Below are 13,283 nucleotides of genomic sequence, written 5' to 3' on the forward strand. Positions count from 1 at the left end.
AAGCAAAGTACTCGATCCACTACGACAGAAAAGTGAAGAACAAATTATCAAAGCAGATAACAATATACGAAAAACCGATTTAGAATATTCCCTTTGAGTGAGTAATCTGAAAAGGCATAATCAACATAATCGAATCGACTCGAAAGGTCGACTAATGAATGGGGAGCAACCAAGCATAGTTAATGAAACACTATGTACTAACAATGAGTCAAATCTGAATAAATACAGATAGCTAAAGAGGAGGCTGAACAATACAAGTAAACTAAGAGACATAAATTAAGCGAAAAACAACTGTTTAATACTTGATTTTTAAGCAAACGAAGGTATTCACACATGTATCTACGTATATTTCTACGGAAGGAATAATTATATGCGGTATACACCGTCGTGAGAAACAGCAGCACTCAACGTGATCAGCGTGTGATTGAGAGTAGTGAGAACAACTAACTCAATTAAGAGTACATTTCAATCTAATTAACAACTTCGCGACCCTCCCCCCGCTATGAGCGAATCAGTTTAGAGTGATACATTTCTCCAAGTTATGACAGACAATCATGACTTTTGCACCAAATGAAGTTGGTAAATCTGGTATGCCGAACTCTCAAAGTACTAACTACTATGTTGGCTTTTAGACTCGCACAATCTTTATTACTCGAACCCCGCATGAAGAAAAAAATACAGAAATATGAAGAAATTTCTACTTTAAAGGTTAGGTTAGGTATAAAAAAGTGTATTTATAAGGTTACAGGTGACCTTAGGATTCCAAAAGCTACCAAAATTAGTAACGAATTTGGCATCTTTTTAATCAGATTAAGGAAACGTCTAAAGAGATTTTTAGAATTCTCTGCAGTACTTTGCATAAATAATGAGCGGCCGAAAGTAATTTAGTTCTATTTTAAGGCTTTTATGGTTATTCTCGGAGTTATACATGTCCAATAATAAAAGTGGGAATTCATAACATGTTGGTGTTACATAATTTTCACCAACGGGTTTCAGTGGAACGGCTCAGTAGTAACTTGCTGACTAGTTTTTGAAGTCGGTCGTCGAAGGGTTAACGGTAATGGTCTTATACTTAATCCGTCTAAATGTCAAGCTGTTAACATTAGCGTGAGACATGAACGGCATCTAAACACCATTTTGAGATCTCATAATGCTTGTGCCATTGGAGACTCTTTGATAAACACAGTGTCGAAGGTCAATTATCTTGGTGTTACATTTTCCTCTGATCTCTCTTGGTCTTCTCACGTTTTATTGTTATCGAAGGTTTTCCGTCTGACTACATTTACTCTTACAATTTGTCAATTCTTGCATATTACCTATTATTCTTTACTGTCCTCCATTATTCTTTCCCGGGCTTTTGAGAAAAGGCTGCTGTATTGCGGAGAGTGCTGAAGGCAGTTAGCAAGGTGTGTGGTGAATCTTTCAAGGTCATAATTAATATGGTTGTGGATAGATATCTAAAGTCATGCAAACTCCTGGCAGGTGTTATTTTATCAGATATTAACCATCCCCTTCACTCTTATATTTCTCCTTGTATATCTTCTGGTAGAACGAGACGTAATTACATTAAAATCCATGCACGTAAGCAAAAGTATAAAAGTTCTATAATACCTTACCTAGCAAATATACTCTGTGACGAACAAGTTGTTAGAGTTAACCTAGTCAATAACCTGCATTCTTAACATGTCTCTAATTTGAAAAGTTGTACAGTTTTTCGGTTTTTTTAAGCCCTTTTTGCATAAGAAACTTGTTGAAATTCCCTGTGCTGAGAATTCTATATTGTACCAAAATATAATATTGAATAAAGACATTAATAATAATAATAATAATAACAATAATAATAATAATAATAATAATAATAAGTGTTCATTTAAGTTTTCATGAGATAGGAATTCCATAAAACGTTACCGAAAACCTTTTTACCGGATCGTCCAATTTAAAATACATGTGTAAATAATGTTTAGTCTCAAATGAATATATCAGTGAACGACATTATGAGACAAGTCAATGGAAATTTACTTAAACAATATAATTCTTATCATGGACACATATTAGTTAGGCAACCAGTGAAAACCAGGAAGCACTAGACAGCTACAATCAAATCTCGAGGTTAATGACCATTAAAATTCAAACATGTTGGGTAGAAATATTTATCCACAGCAGGCGATAGATGACAGCTCAATATTTCGAATTGATTGGAATTAAACGGGCATACCGTTGCATGTCAGATAAGCAGTATAAATGTGAATCTCTCGATGCGTTATCAAAGACCCTGGGTCCCATCCCCAGTGGGGTCGTGGATGTCCACTGCTAAGGAGTCCCATGCTAGGATGAAAGAGAAGTCTAGTGCTTTCTGACTTCAATGGTTGACTAATTAAGATCAGTCCATGATGTAAACAAACCCCTATAGAAAAGAAACTTCACTGGTGTTGCAAAACCTACGAGTGGGTTATCGATAATGAGTGAGCAGTCGACATGATTGATAATCGAATAAATTAAATTTGAAAAATTAAACATAAAAACATATCTTGGCGGTGATATAGAATTCTATATGTTGATTATCAAGTTTGGAAATAAGGATACAGTAAGCAATTCACAATATTACGTTGCCCAGGCATACTATCAAGCTATTTCAGATGTATTGTTTAGACTAGTAAAAGAATATGCTGAATTTCTCGATTAACCTCCACAATATACTAGATTAACTGACATGTCTAAGAAATTATTGAAAAACTTATGAATACCGATTGCAAAGAGGGAAAGAGGAATATTATGGTAAGATTCAGATTTTACATATATGCATGTAAAGCACCTTCTACTGAAAGCCTATTATTACCATTACGGAGAAAGTCATTGTCCAAAATAAACAAGTAAAGAACGTTGATATATATATATATATATTAGAAACGACATAGTAAAGTTTGACCGATTTGAAAGTAGTTTATATCACTAACCGATTGTAGCGACCCAACCATGGGAACCCGAAGACTTAGGAACTGTTGTGTTTTAGTGTGGAACATCTCACAGCTGCGCACCCATGATCATATCATAGATCGAATCCAAAAGCTTTAGGTCTTATGGTGAGTATGCAGTCTTTAGATTGATGAGTCAGCATCCAACGGTTTATTTTTCCAAATATTCAATTCAGGATATTTTGAGACCACCATCTTTTATATTTTTTTATTTATCAATATGTCACGTTATGATACACGTTCAATAAACGACGAAGAGTAGAAACGCTTAGAAGAGATCGACGACATACTATCGACATTAAACACTCTTCCTAGACACCCAAATTAGTTCAGTCAAAAAGCAAGCGATGTGGTTCATATGTGCTAGTTTTTCAACTTGGTAAATGACACTGGAAAGCCACCAATTTTTACTATTTTTAGAGACAAAAAACGCTTCGTTAATTTACACCTAAATGAAGTTTCTCGACAACCACGAGAACTAATGACAGAAACGTATTGTGAACCATACTAATCCCATCGACCAACTTTTAAAGTAGGGACTGCTCAAGAATTAATATCTATGTGATCAATCTGAGTAATACATCATCTATGAGCCAATCGTTCGTGCATGAATCCACACATGTTTCTCCTTACATAGAAAATGTGAAGCTCTAAATCTCATAATTAAATATTTCTTAGTCACTGAATCAAGTGTGACATGTATAATACATATTTAATACTAGCTTCAACAGATACATTTATAGGAAAAAACAAACAAATAATCATAATCTTACACCTCAGTACTGGATGTTGATAATGTATTATTAACTGATGCTCCTCCCAGCAAGTCATTTTGACCACTACCAGATCTAGATGAAGTAGCTTGAGATTGCAAATTATCCAACTGTTGAGTAACTTCATCAGCCCAACGACAATTAATTAATTCATAAATGTGCAACGAAGCCCTTGATTTTGCAAAAAAAAAGGAAGAAAGGGGTAGATTCGATCTCTCCATCTGGATAATATGAAAGATGGAAAGTATTTACCATTTTGATTGTAAGTTATATTTATTTAAAATAGAATAATCTTCAAAATATCATTCTCCTAAAGGGAAGTATTAGTGGAGTTTTGTTCTCTGAGCTGGATGATTTGGTCGTGGAAGTATTAGTGGTAATAAACAAGTAATGAAAATACATTATTAGGCAAAAGTTTAGTAACAACCAAATGGGAACAGAAGGCACTGCTAGGATGTAATCCAACTGTTGATTCATTGATGCAAGTATTTTTATTTGGTTTTATATATTTTCCTATCGAGAAACCCAAGACTTAGTTTGAAAGTTTAATCATACATTGGATAAACCCGGGGGTGAATAGCACAGTAAATATTTAGATACCACATAAATTTAGGTGAAATTATGATTTATCTAATTTGAGTGATCACTGTCAACAAGTTGAATTTGTGCAGGAATCCGGAAGACTTCAAGTTGTGTTCAGATAACTAACTGCATACATTGACGGAAGAGAAGAGCTTGTGCTGATGCTCTTTAAAATGAAAACCGAGGTTTCGCCGTTAATTTAAATATAAAAATTATAGAAATGCTACAGTGGAGCTACAAATTTACATAAACACAGATAATTCTTGGGTTAATTTAATTCAGCCACTAGTTTTAAAAAAAGCACACTATATATGAACTACGTCGATCCCATTTAGAGCAAAAGAAGATAATAAGCGACAACCAGTTTATCCAAAAAAGCAAGACGAAATCTTATAGTAACTAAAAGAATACTCTAATCCTATCGCTAACAATAACGAACAGTTTGATTCTTTACTGATATAAGGTCAGAACCATAACCTACAAAGTGTTTTACTAATTATTTAACTGATATCTATGATTTGGAGTAATGACCTAGTAGTTAAGGCGTTCGACTAAGCTACTAAGCCTCAGGTTTGAACTCCGCTCAATCTACTTCGGTTTAGAAAACCGGTTAGTATCGTTGGCCTTAACACTTACACTCCAACTCATAACTAAGTGCCTTGTGAATGAGTTAATTTGAATTTCAAGTTGAAAATTCATACTTTGGTCGTATTTTCAGAGACATCATTAGGTCCCCTGCATAGTTTCCATCATATAATATGTCAACATGAAGCGATGATTTATAAAACCTTGATTACCAATTATTGCTGTCATCTTTACGATAAGTCTATTGAACTGGTATATTCAAGTGTGACCATTTACTAGGTGTGATGAGGAATCGAATAAAAAGCTAAGCTAGTAAGTATTGAGATTTTAGAAGACAAATGACTTCTTCTCTATAGATTCGCACTCCTCAGAAGTGTTCACAAATGACAACACACGGAATTTTACTTAGTACTGGTAACAAGCAAGAGTTAATTCATTCGTTTGCGCTTTCAAGTACAGTACATTTTTAAAATAGCGATATTTGTATGTGATATCTCCGATGAACTGTCATGACGAACTTCACAGTTTGGGATGTTTTTCCCAGAATCGAGGGGTAGTGTTGCGACTTTATGAGCCGCTTGTTACCACGTGATCTATTCGCCAATCAAAATACGACTTATTCGCTCTTATACTGTACCTAACCAATGACGTTCGACCAGTCTGATCAGCCCAGCGTCCTATTGACCCATTGCCCGCCTAGCCCGTCCAGCTGAGTCCAGAATGCCAATAACAGCCTCCACTACGCAAATCATTTATTTCAGACATACTGGGTTTATATACCAAACAAACAGACCGCAACGCACCATAAAATAGGAAATAACGTTCATACACAATAAAGCCAAAAAGTGGCTGTGAACGTGGGAGGCAGTAGTCAATAAACTGAACATAGCTTAAGAACAATAAATCGTACAATAATAATATATAGGTCAAAATAAAGCTTATAACAAGGGGAATATAGATATACATAATCTAGTTACTGAATATTTACACCATAAGAATATATAAATAATATTAGTCCATTAATAGGTTTCGGAAGTTACTCGTAATGTGATCTTCACTAGGGTATAACAGGTAGCACTGACGACGCTTAAAGAATACAAGACACATTTCGTCTAGTTTCCTCGTCATCAGCAACAGGGAAGCTGGTAAGTCTAGTCAATTCGAAATACTATTAACCGATGTCGTCATTCCATTAAATTTGTGAAACGAATTTTGGGAAATCTGTCTTAAAGCCAGATTACCAGTGAACCCAATTATTTCTACAAATGTATTTTTGTTTTTTAGTACAAATCAAAGGTATGTAATCATCCTTACAGGAAAGTTACTCCACGATATTCATATGTCCAGAAGTTTATTCACTTGGGTTAATCCCTTTGAATAGATTTTCAATGTACTAATAATATTATGGGGTAAACGAGTAATTAAATAATTCATTAATTGTGTTGTTTAAGTGGTTTGAACCAGAATGTAAGGCATTAACGCGAAACAATTCTTAAGACTATAGACGATTTGTTCTTACATGAATCCTACAACGGACTGTGATGACATATCCGAGAACTCCCGTACATATCCTGAAATCATATCATTGACAGATTGTAGCGCCAAACATTTATATAAGGCATCTTCAGGTAATAATACTAAGGAGAAAACTTCAGTAGCTGATAACAACAATATCCATTGGCTTCAGTGCTCCCGAATTCTACTGACTGAAATATATAAACAATGATTTTGCGTGGCATAGTATAGTGTCGTGCTTATTAAACTATTCAAAAGAAATGTTATTTTTATCCATTTGAAAACCACATACAAAATGTATATTGAAGCAATTAGGAGATATTGACCGCTGGAGTAAGTGATCGTCGTACTGTGATATTACATGCATCTTACTCACTACCTTCTTGCGGAGAGGATGCTGTTTACAAAATTGAAACGGCGAATAGCGAATGTTCGGTGCTCAAACCGGGTTGATGGATACAGAGTGTCTGCCTAGGGGAGTCGGAAAACCCTGATTCCAAATCAATGGTGCGCATGGTATCCAGGATCCTGAGGGAACAAAAGATGTACGAACCTATTGCTGATCACCGTCTATCATGAGACTGCATTTCTTAAAAGTGCTCCACTTCCTTGTGGATTAGACCTCTAGGTTAAAGGCTTGAAGTGTGACCCCTAAGAATACCACTTGCTTCGGTTAGGCGAACCAGGCAGTATCACAGCCCTAACAAAAACCAATGATAACTAAAACTCGACTCCTCCTCAAGTGTCACCATAGCCAACGATTCTAGTGCTCAAAACACTGTCCCATCTCTACTGAAATCTCGCTCCACACTATACATTCGAGCCTTCAACGTAAGCACCCTATGTCAAATCAGTCAACAGGCCTCCTTAGTTACAACCCTAGAATCTCGTACCACTGAGGTATGCTGTGTCTTCGAAACACATATACAGGATCCTAGTGTAGTCATTCACTTGACCTCATCTCACCAAAATGGAGAATCGACGAGATACACCCGCCGCGTATATGGAGACCCGATGGCTAGCTCTTGTGGACTGGCAGGTATAGGCATGGCACTAAGTACGAGCGCAGAACAAACACTGATGGAGTAGATCCACAATAACAGTCATCTATGTACTGTTCAGTTAAACGGCTCCGTAAGAACTCGGAAGGATATGGACACACGTCGTTGCCTTTTCGTCGCTTCTGCCTATGCTCCCACTGACTGTAACCTGGATGAAGTGAAAGATGACTTTTACAGGAATTCTTCAAAAAGCTAGACACTTAAACATAGCGCTCGTAGCAGGTGAATTTAATGCCCAGCTAGGTAGTTTAAACCCAACAGATAGATATTTCAGTGGGTATTTTGGTATTCTGGCTTGGCGAACATATAACGGTGACCGTCAGCTGCGAATGTGTTCAGACAATTGTTTAGTTTTAGCAAGTACTAATTTTAAGCATAAGGAGAGACATCGTCTAACTTGGAGACCTCTTGCACCAAACCAATGATGGACTCAAATAGACCATATTGCCATCAGTCATCGTTTGAGAGGCCCGACAAAAGATTGTCGCTCATTCTAGAATACCTACTTGGACTCCGACCATGCTCTAATACGGGGATGAATCTGCTTGCGCCCCACTGGACGCAGAGAAGCCACACTAAAAAGATCCATTAGAATTGAATTGAGTGACGAAAAAACCAAAAGTAGGTTCCAGGAACAACTGAGGTCACACTTAGGTAGTTCTGAAAACGAGGCCAAACCAGATGTTGCTTGGATAGATATGCGAACAGCTGTGGAAACAGCAGCAACATCTATCAACGATTTAAACCAAAGGGTCACGAAAAACAAATGGATTTCTACTAAGTCCACTGCAGCATTTGATTCTGTAGATCGAGGTTCTGTGGCAGTGTGTCATTAAAAGTTGTACCTCGGAAGTACATAAACCTTGTGAAGGCTCTTTATTCGAACACTACTAGTCGAGTCAGAACTTATGGCGAACTGTCATCTGATTTTGCAACCTCAAGTGGTGTCCGGCAAGGTTGTCCACTATCTCCATTTTTGTTCAGTCTCATCATAGACCAACTGCTGGAAATAACGCTCTCATAGATTGAATTTCCAGGGATTGGTCTCCTACCAGGAGGTTCACTTATTCACTGAGGAAATGTCGCCTATGGTGAAGGCGAGATATCCGTCTATCAATAAAAGGACGAGTATACTGCGCAGCAGTTCGTTCCGTTCTACTTTACGGCAGAGAAACATGGCCATTAATTAAGAGTAGAAGATACCTTAGAAATATTTCTGGCATCTGCTGGGATCACCGGGTAAGTAATAGTGAGGTTAGACACAGAGTATTAGAGAGTGATGGTAGATCAGTTGATGAGGTTGTGAATCTTTATCGACTGAGATGGTTGGGCCCCGTGTTACGTGTGCCTGGACACTACCACCACGCGTAAGGCTGACCAGTGTTGGAGACGGTTGGAAGAAAGATAAGGCAGTCGAACCAAAGCGTGACATCAGTCTTGGAAGTCACTAACTTCTAGTCTAAGCCATGTTGGCAGATCCAAACTACATGGTTAGGGTTCGCGCGACTACAGTAACCAATGGTTGGACACTGTGCGACATGGCTGGGAATCGATCACAATGGTGTCGGTGTATACATTCTTTATCTTCCCTTAAACTGTGAGATTGAAATTGCTTTATACCTTTCCTTCTACGAACTAATTCTTTCTTCCTGTACTATATCCTTATATTCAATCTTTCTTTTATACATTACTATCATTGAAGTGACTACTTCTATGAATTCGGTGTTCATCTTGTTGTGCTAATGAGGTGTGGCAACTTGAACCGATGCATATATGTGCTTGATCCTACGTTGCAGCTGATTGACTGGACTCATTATTATTGTGACGTAAATGTATTTGGCGCCCCTATGTACCAATGTTTGTGTTCAAATGAAATAATGGATAATAATACATACAAACGTATAGACACTCTATATTCGCAACTGACTTCTGAGCAGAGTTACATCTCCTTATTTCCGTTTCCCTGATAACGATGTATTTTCTAAATAGCGAAATGACGCGCTTGATGAAACCTAGGAATTGGTGTTGACTAGTATTCAGAATTCTGAAAATTAATGACCTGATGAGCCCCCAAATGCCCTGGTATGGCTGAGAGTGGGGAGAGTCCGCTCTCCCTCTCGAAATGCTCTCACATGGCCACGCCTATATAGCCTCTGCCACGGAAGTCCTACTCACTGCCTTCTCGTGGCGGCAGTGTTGTTTACGAAAATGAGAGGACGAAAAGCGAATGTCCGGCGCTTTAACCGGATTCCAAACCAATGGTGCACATGGGCTCCAGTATCCTGCGGGAACAAATGGCGTATGAACCAATCGTTAGTCACTGGCTTCCATGGGACTGCATCTCCTTAGGATGCTCCACTGCCTTGTGGATCAGACCTTCAGGTCGAAGGCTCGAGGAGTGACCCCTTAAGGAAACCACCTGCTTCGGTTCGGGCACCCTGGCAGTATAACAGCCCTCACAAATATCGAATGAGATTTGTGTGGCGCATATGTATTTGGTGCCTCCTTGTACCAATATCTATGTGTTAAAATAAATAAATAAAATAATAAATGACCTGATGAGACACTAATTCCTATAATGTGAATATCTTCAAGGTGTTACTTCTGGATTTTGCTGTTGTGAAAAATCAGCTATACAACTGGTTCAGTAACACTTTATTGGTTTTTCAACAATCAAAAAAACACATTTAGTAGTGATATAAAAGCATTTCACATGTTAAAGCGCTTTAATAAAACTATCTTGACCAAAAGAGTTTTATAGCTATTAGAAGATGCGTTTTTTAAGTGGATATTTGAATACCCAGGAGCTTATGGCGAACTGTCATCTGCTTTTGCAACCTCAAGTGGTGTCCGTCAAGGCTATCCACTTTCTCCATTTTTGTTTAACTTCATCATAGACCTATTGATGGAAATAACATTCTCGTCTACTGAATTCTCGGGTATTGATCTCCTTCCAGGAGGTCCACTTATCGACTTAGAATACGCAGATGATATAGTCCTGTTTGGTGAAGACCCTGATAAAATGCAGTCTTTTGATAGCACAGATCAACAATGCCAGGATGTTTGGAATGCGCTTCTCTCCCTCTAAATGCAAGCTGCTGCTTCAGGACTGTTCTGCGTCAACACCTGAACTAAAGATAGGGAGTGAAGTAGTCGAACGCGTTGACAACTTCACTTATCTTGGAAGTCTGATCAGACCTAATGGGTCGGTGTCTGACGAAATCTCAGCACGGATTCGAAAAGCTCGTTTGGCTTTCGCCAACTTACGTCACCTATGGCGAAGGCGAGATATCCATCTATCAATTAAAGGACGAGTATACTGCGCGGCAGTTCGTCCTGTTTTAATTTACGGCAGTGAGACATGGCCATTAAGAGTAGAAGACACTCGTAAGCTACTAGTATTTGACCACAGATACCTTAGAAATATTGCTGGAGTCTGCTGGGATCACCGGGTAAGTAATAGTGAGGTTAGACGCAGGGTATTAGGGAATGATGGTAAATCAGTTGATGAGGTTGTGAATCTTCATCGACTGAGATGGTTAGACCACGTGTTACGTATGCCCGAACACCGATTACCACGACTTGCAATGCTAACCGATGTTCGGGATGGTTGGAAGAAAGTTAGGGGCGGCCAAACCAAAACGTGGCATCAGTCTTGGAAGTCACTAACTTCTAGTCTAAGCCATGTTGGCAGATCCAAACTACATGGTTAGGGTTCGCGCGACTACAGTAACCAATGGTTGGACACTGTGCGACATGGCTGGGAATCGATCACAATGGTGTCGGTGTATACATTCTTTATCTTCCCTTAAACTGTGAGATTGAAATTGCTTTATACCTTTCCTTCTACGAACTAATTCTTTCTTCCTGTACTATATCCTTATATTCAATCTTTCTTTTATATATTACCACCTCTGAATTAACTACTTTTATGAATCCGGTGTCCATCTTGTTGTGTTAATGAGGTATGGCAACTTGGACCGATGCATATATGTGCCTGGTCCTACGTTGTAGCTGGCTGGCTCAAACTCGGCGAAATTTTTATCAAAGTTAAAGAATCGAAAACCCTTACACAAACACATTTTGAAAAAACGTCATGACCACAAAATTACCGGCAATGAGGGCACTGAGACCGTGTTTCTGTGATCCATTTCTACAGATTCAGGCGTTATTGAAAAAGGGCTTACTCTTATACACTTGTAGCAACACAACTTCGAACAGTGTGGACACAAACGAGCGTTATTAAGCTTCTCCATACATATAAAGCAGCGGAAAACTTCAGACAAACTCTAAAAGTGGACAATTACATAGCGTTATAATAATCCATACTTCAAACGTGTCCGCTCCAGTCAACTTTTTGTCTCTACGAGATTGTGCCATTTGTACGCAAACAACCCTTTAGTGTTAACAGCAGCTTTGAGTTTTCCTGTGTAATATAATCTATGAAAAGCATGGAAAGTTAGGCCAGTGATAGACTTGCATTTACCCTGAAGGTGCCTTTTTGTTGGATAAGCGTCAGTGGGATAACTGAAAGAAAAATGGAAATGAGCCAATGAACCGAAGTGCTTTTTAATAAGATAAGTGTAATAACAGATGGAATAGCGGCCAAGAATGGACAAACGCGAAATCGAGGTTATCTAGAAGCAACTAAAGAAATTATGAAGAGTAATGTCTCGAATGCATCCCAAAAACAAACCATACAAACTGAGCGCATCTGGTTGGAGGGTGTATATAACGTAATTGACTTATTCAAACTACGCTGAGTAGAAATTCCAAACTGTTCGTCCCGTTAGATATGTGTCTGAATTTCAAAATAAATCACTTTGTGGCATTATCTTAATAATAACCACTCATTAACTTGGAAAAAAAAGAAAACATTCAATTAATATCAAGTAGCACTAATTAAAAGGACAATGGTATTTTTCATTGCTGAGTAAATTCTATTGTTTTTATCGTTTATTACGTATCAGGACTACTATTTACACTTTAATTGAATTTATTTCAATTAAAGTATCCAGTAAGAGTATCGTTTTTGTTTCGAACGGGAAGTTCAGTCCTAACGTGATTAGCATTTATCAAACTTTAGCTGTGTTCTTACGCAACATAAGTACCATTTCTGACCAGAAGAATCTATCCTGAGCTATACGTTCAGTAGATTACTCTTTTTTGAGTTTCACCCAATTTAATAGTTAACTGTGGTTTTGCCTCAGCTTACTATTCGGTTCTTTTTTCAGTTTTTCACGTAAAGACTAGTTCAGTTTATCTCATCCGTTCTATCCATTTTTGTCCGTTTTCAGTGTACTTTTTAGTGTATTTTTTAAGGTCTTAGGCTTTTGCTAGCATCTACAACACAGTTTACGTCAATACAGTCATGAAAAATTCATGCAAACGACCTGGATACCGTTTTGCTGTTACATCTGGCATGCAGTGCGACAACTGCAAAGGTTGGTTCCACGAAGCGTGCACAGATCTCACAGCAACTGCTTACAACAGACTCAGCAAGTCAGATCATAAGTGGGAATGTGGTACAGATGCTGAAGTCTTGCTGAGTAATATCATTGTCCTACTGACAGGTCTGCAGAGCAAGTTGTCGGCAAACTTGGGAAAAGACAGTCAAAAAATGGGTAGACAAACGAGAGAGCGCATTGAAAACGAGAACAGGGATGTCAACAGGTCTGCCAACGACGGAGCATGCAACAGCATTAATGACGACACGCTGAAACTCAGCACCATGATTACGACGACAGTACTCGGCTCCATCAGCAAACTCGGGTCTCACAGCTCAAGGTCTTTGA

At 38.2% G+C, this 13,283-nt stretch overlaps 1 protein-coding gene across 1 annotated transcript in view; it reads right to left on the bottom strand.

The window, feature by feature from the left end:
• The window catches only part of TRIM37 (Tripartite motif containing 37), a 49,514-nt gene extending 37,265 nt beyond the window's left edge, over window positions 1-12,249 (bottom strand). Inside the window, exons 1-6 of the mRNA XM_051211512.1 lie at window positions 12,185-12,249; window positions 11,975-12,135; window positions 11,818-11,928; window positions 11,676-11,777; window positions 11,601-11,641; window positions 3,746-3,916 (exon numbers count right to left, since the gene is read on the bottom strand). Coding sequence (XP_051071578.1) covers window positions 3,746-3,916; window positions 11,601-11,641; window positions 11,676-11,777; window positions 11,818-11,868 — 365 coding nt within the window. The 5' untranslated portion in view covers window positions 11,869-11,928; window positions 11,975-12,135; window positions 12,185-12,249. The remainder of the gene's footprint in view (window positions 1-3,745; window positions 3,917-11,600; window positions 11,642-11,675; window positions 11,778-11,817; window positions 11,929-11,974; window positions 12,136-12,184) is intronic.
• Window positions 12,250-13,283: the final 1,034 nt, after the last annotated feature.

This window comes from Schistosoma haematobium, chromosome ZW, assembly GCF_000699445.3.
Source record: "Schistosoma haematobium chromosome ZW, whole genome shotgun sequence".
Taxonomy (NCBI): Eukaryota; Metazoa; Platyhelminthes; class Trematoda; order Strigeidida; family Schistosomatidae; genus Schistosoma; species Schistosoma haematobium.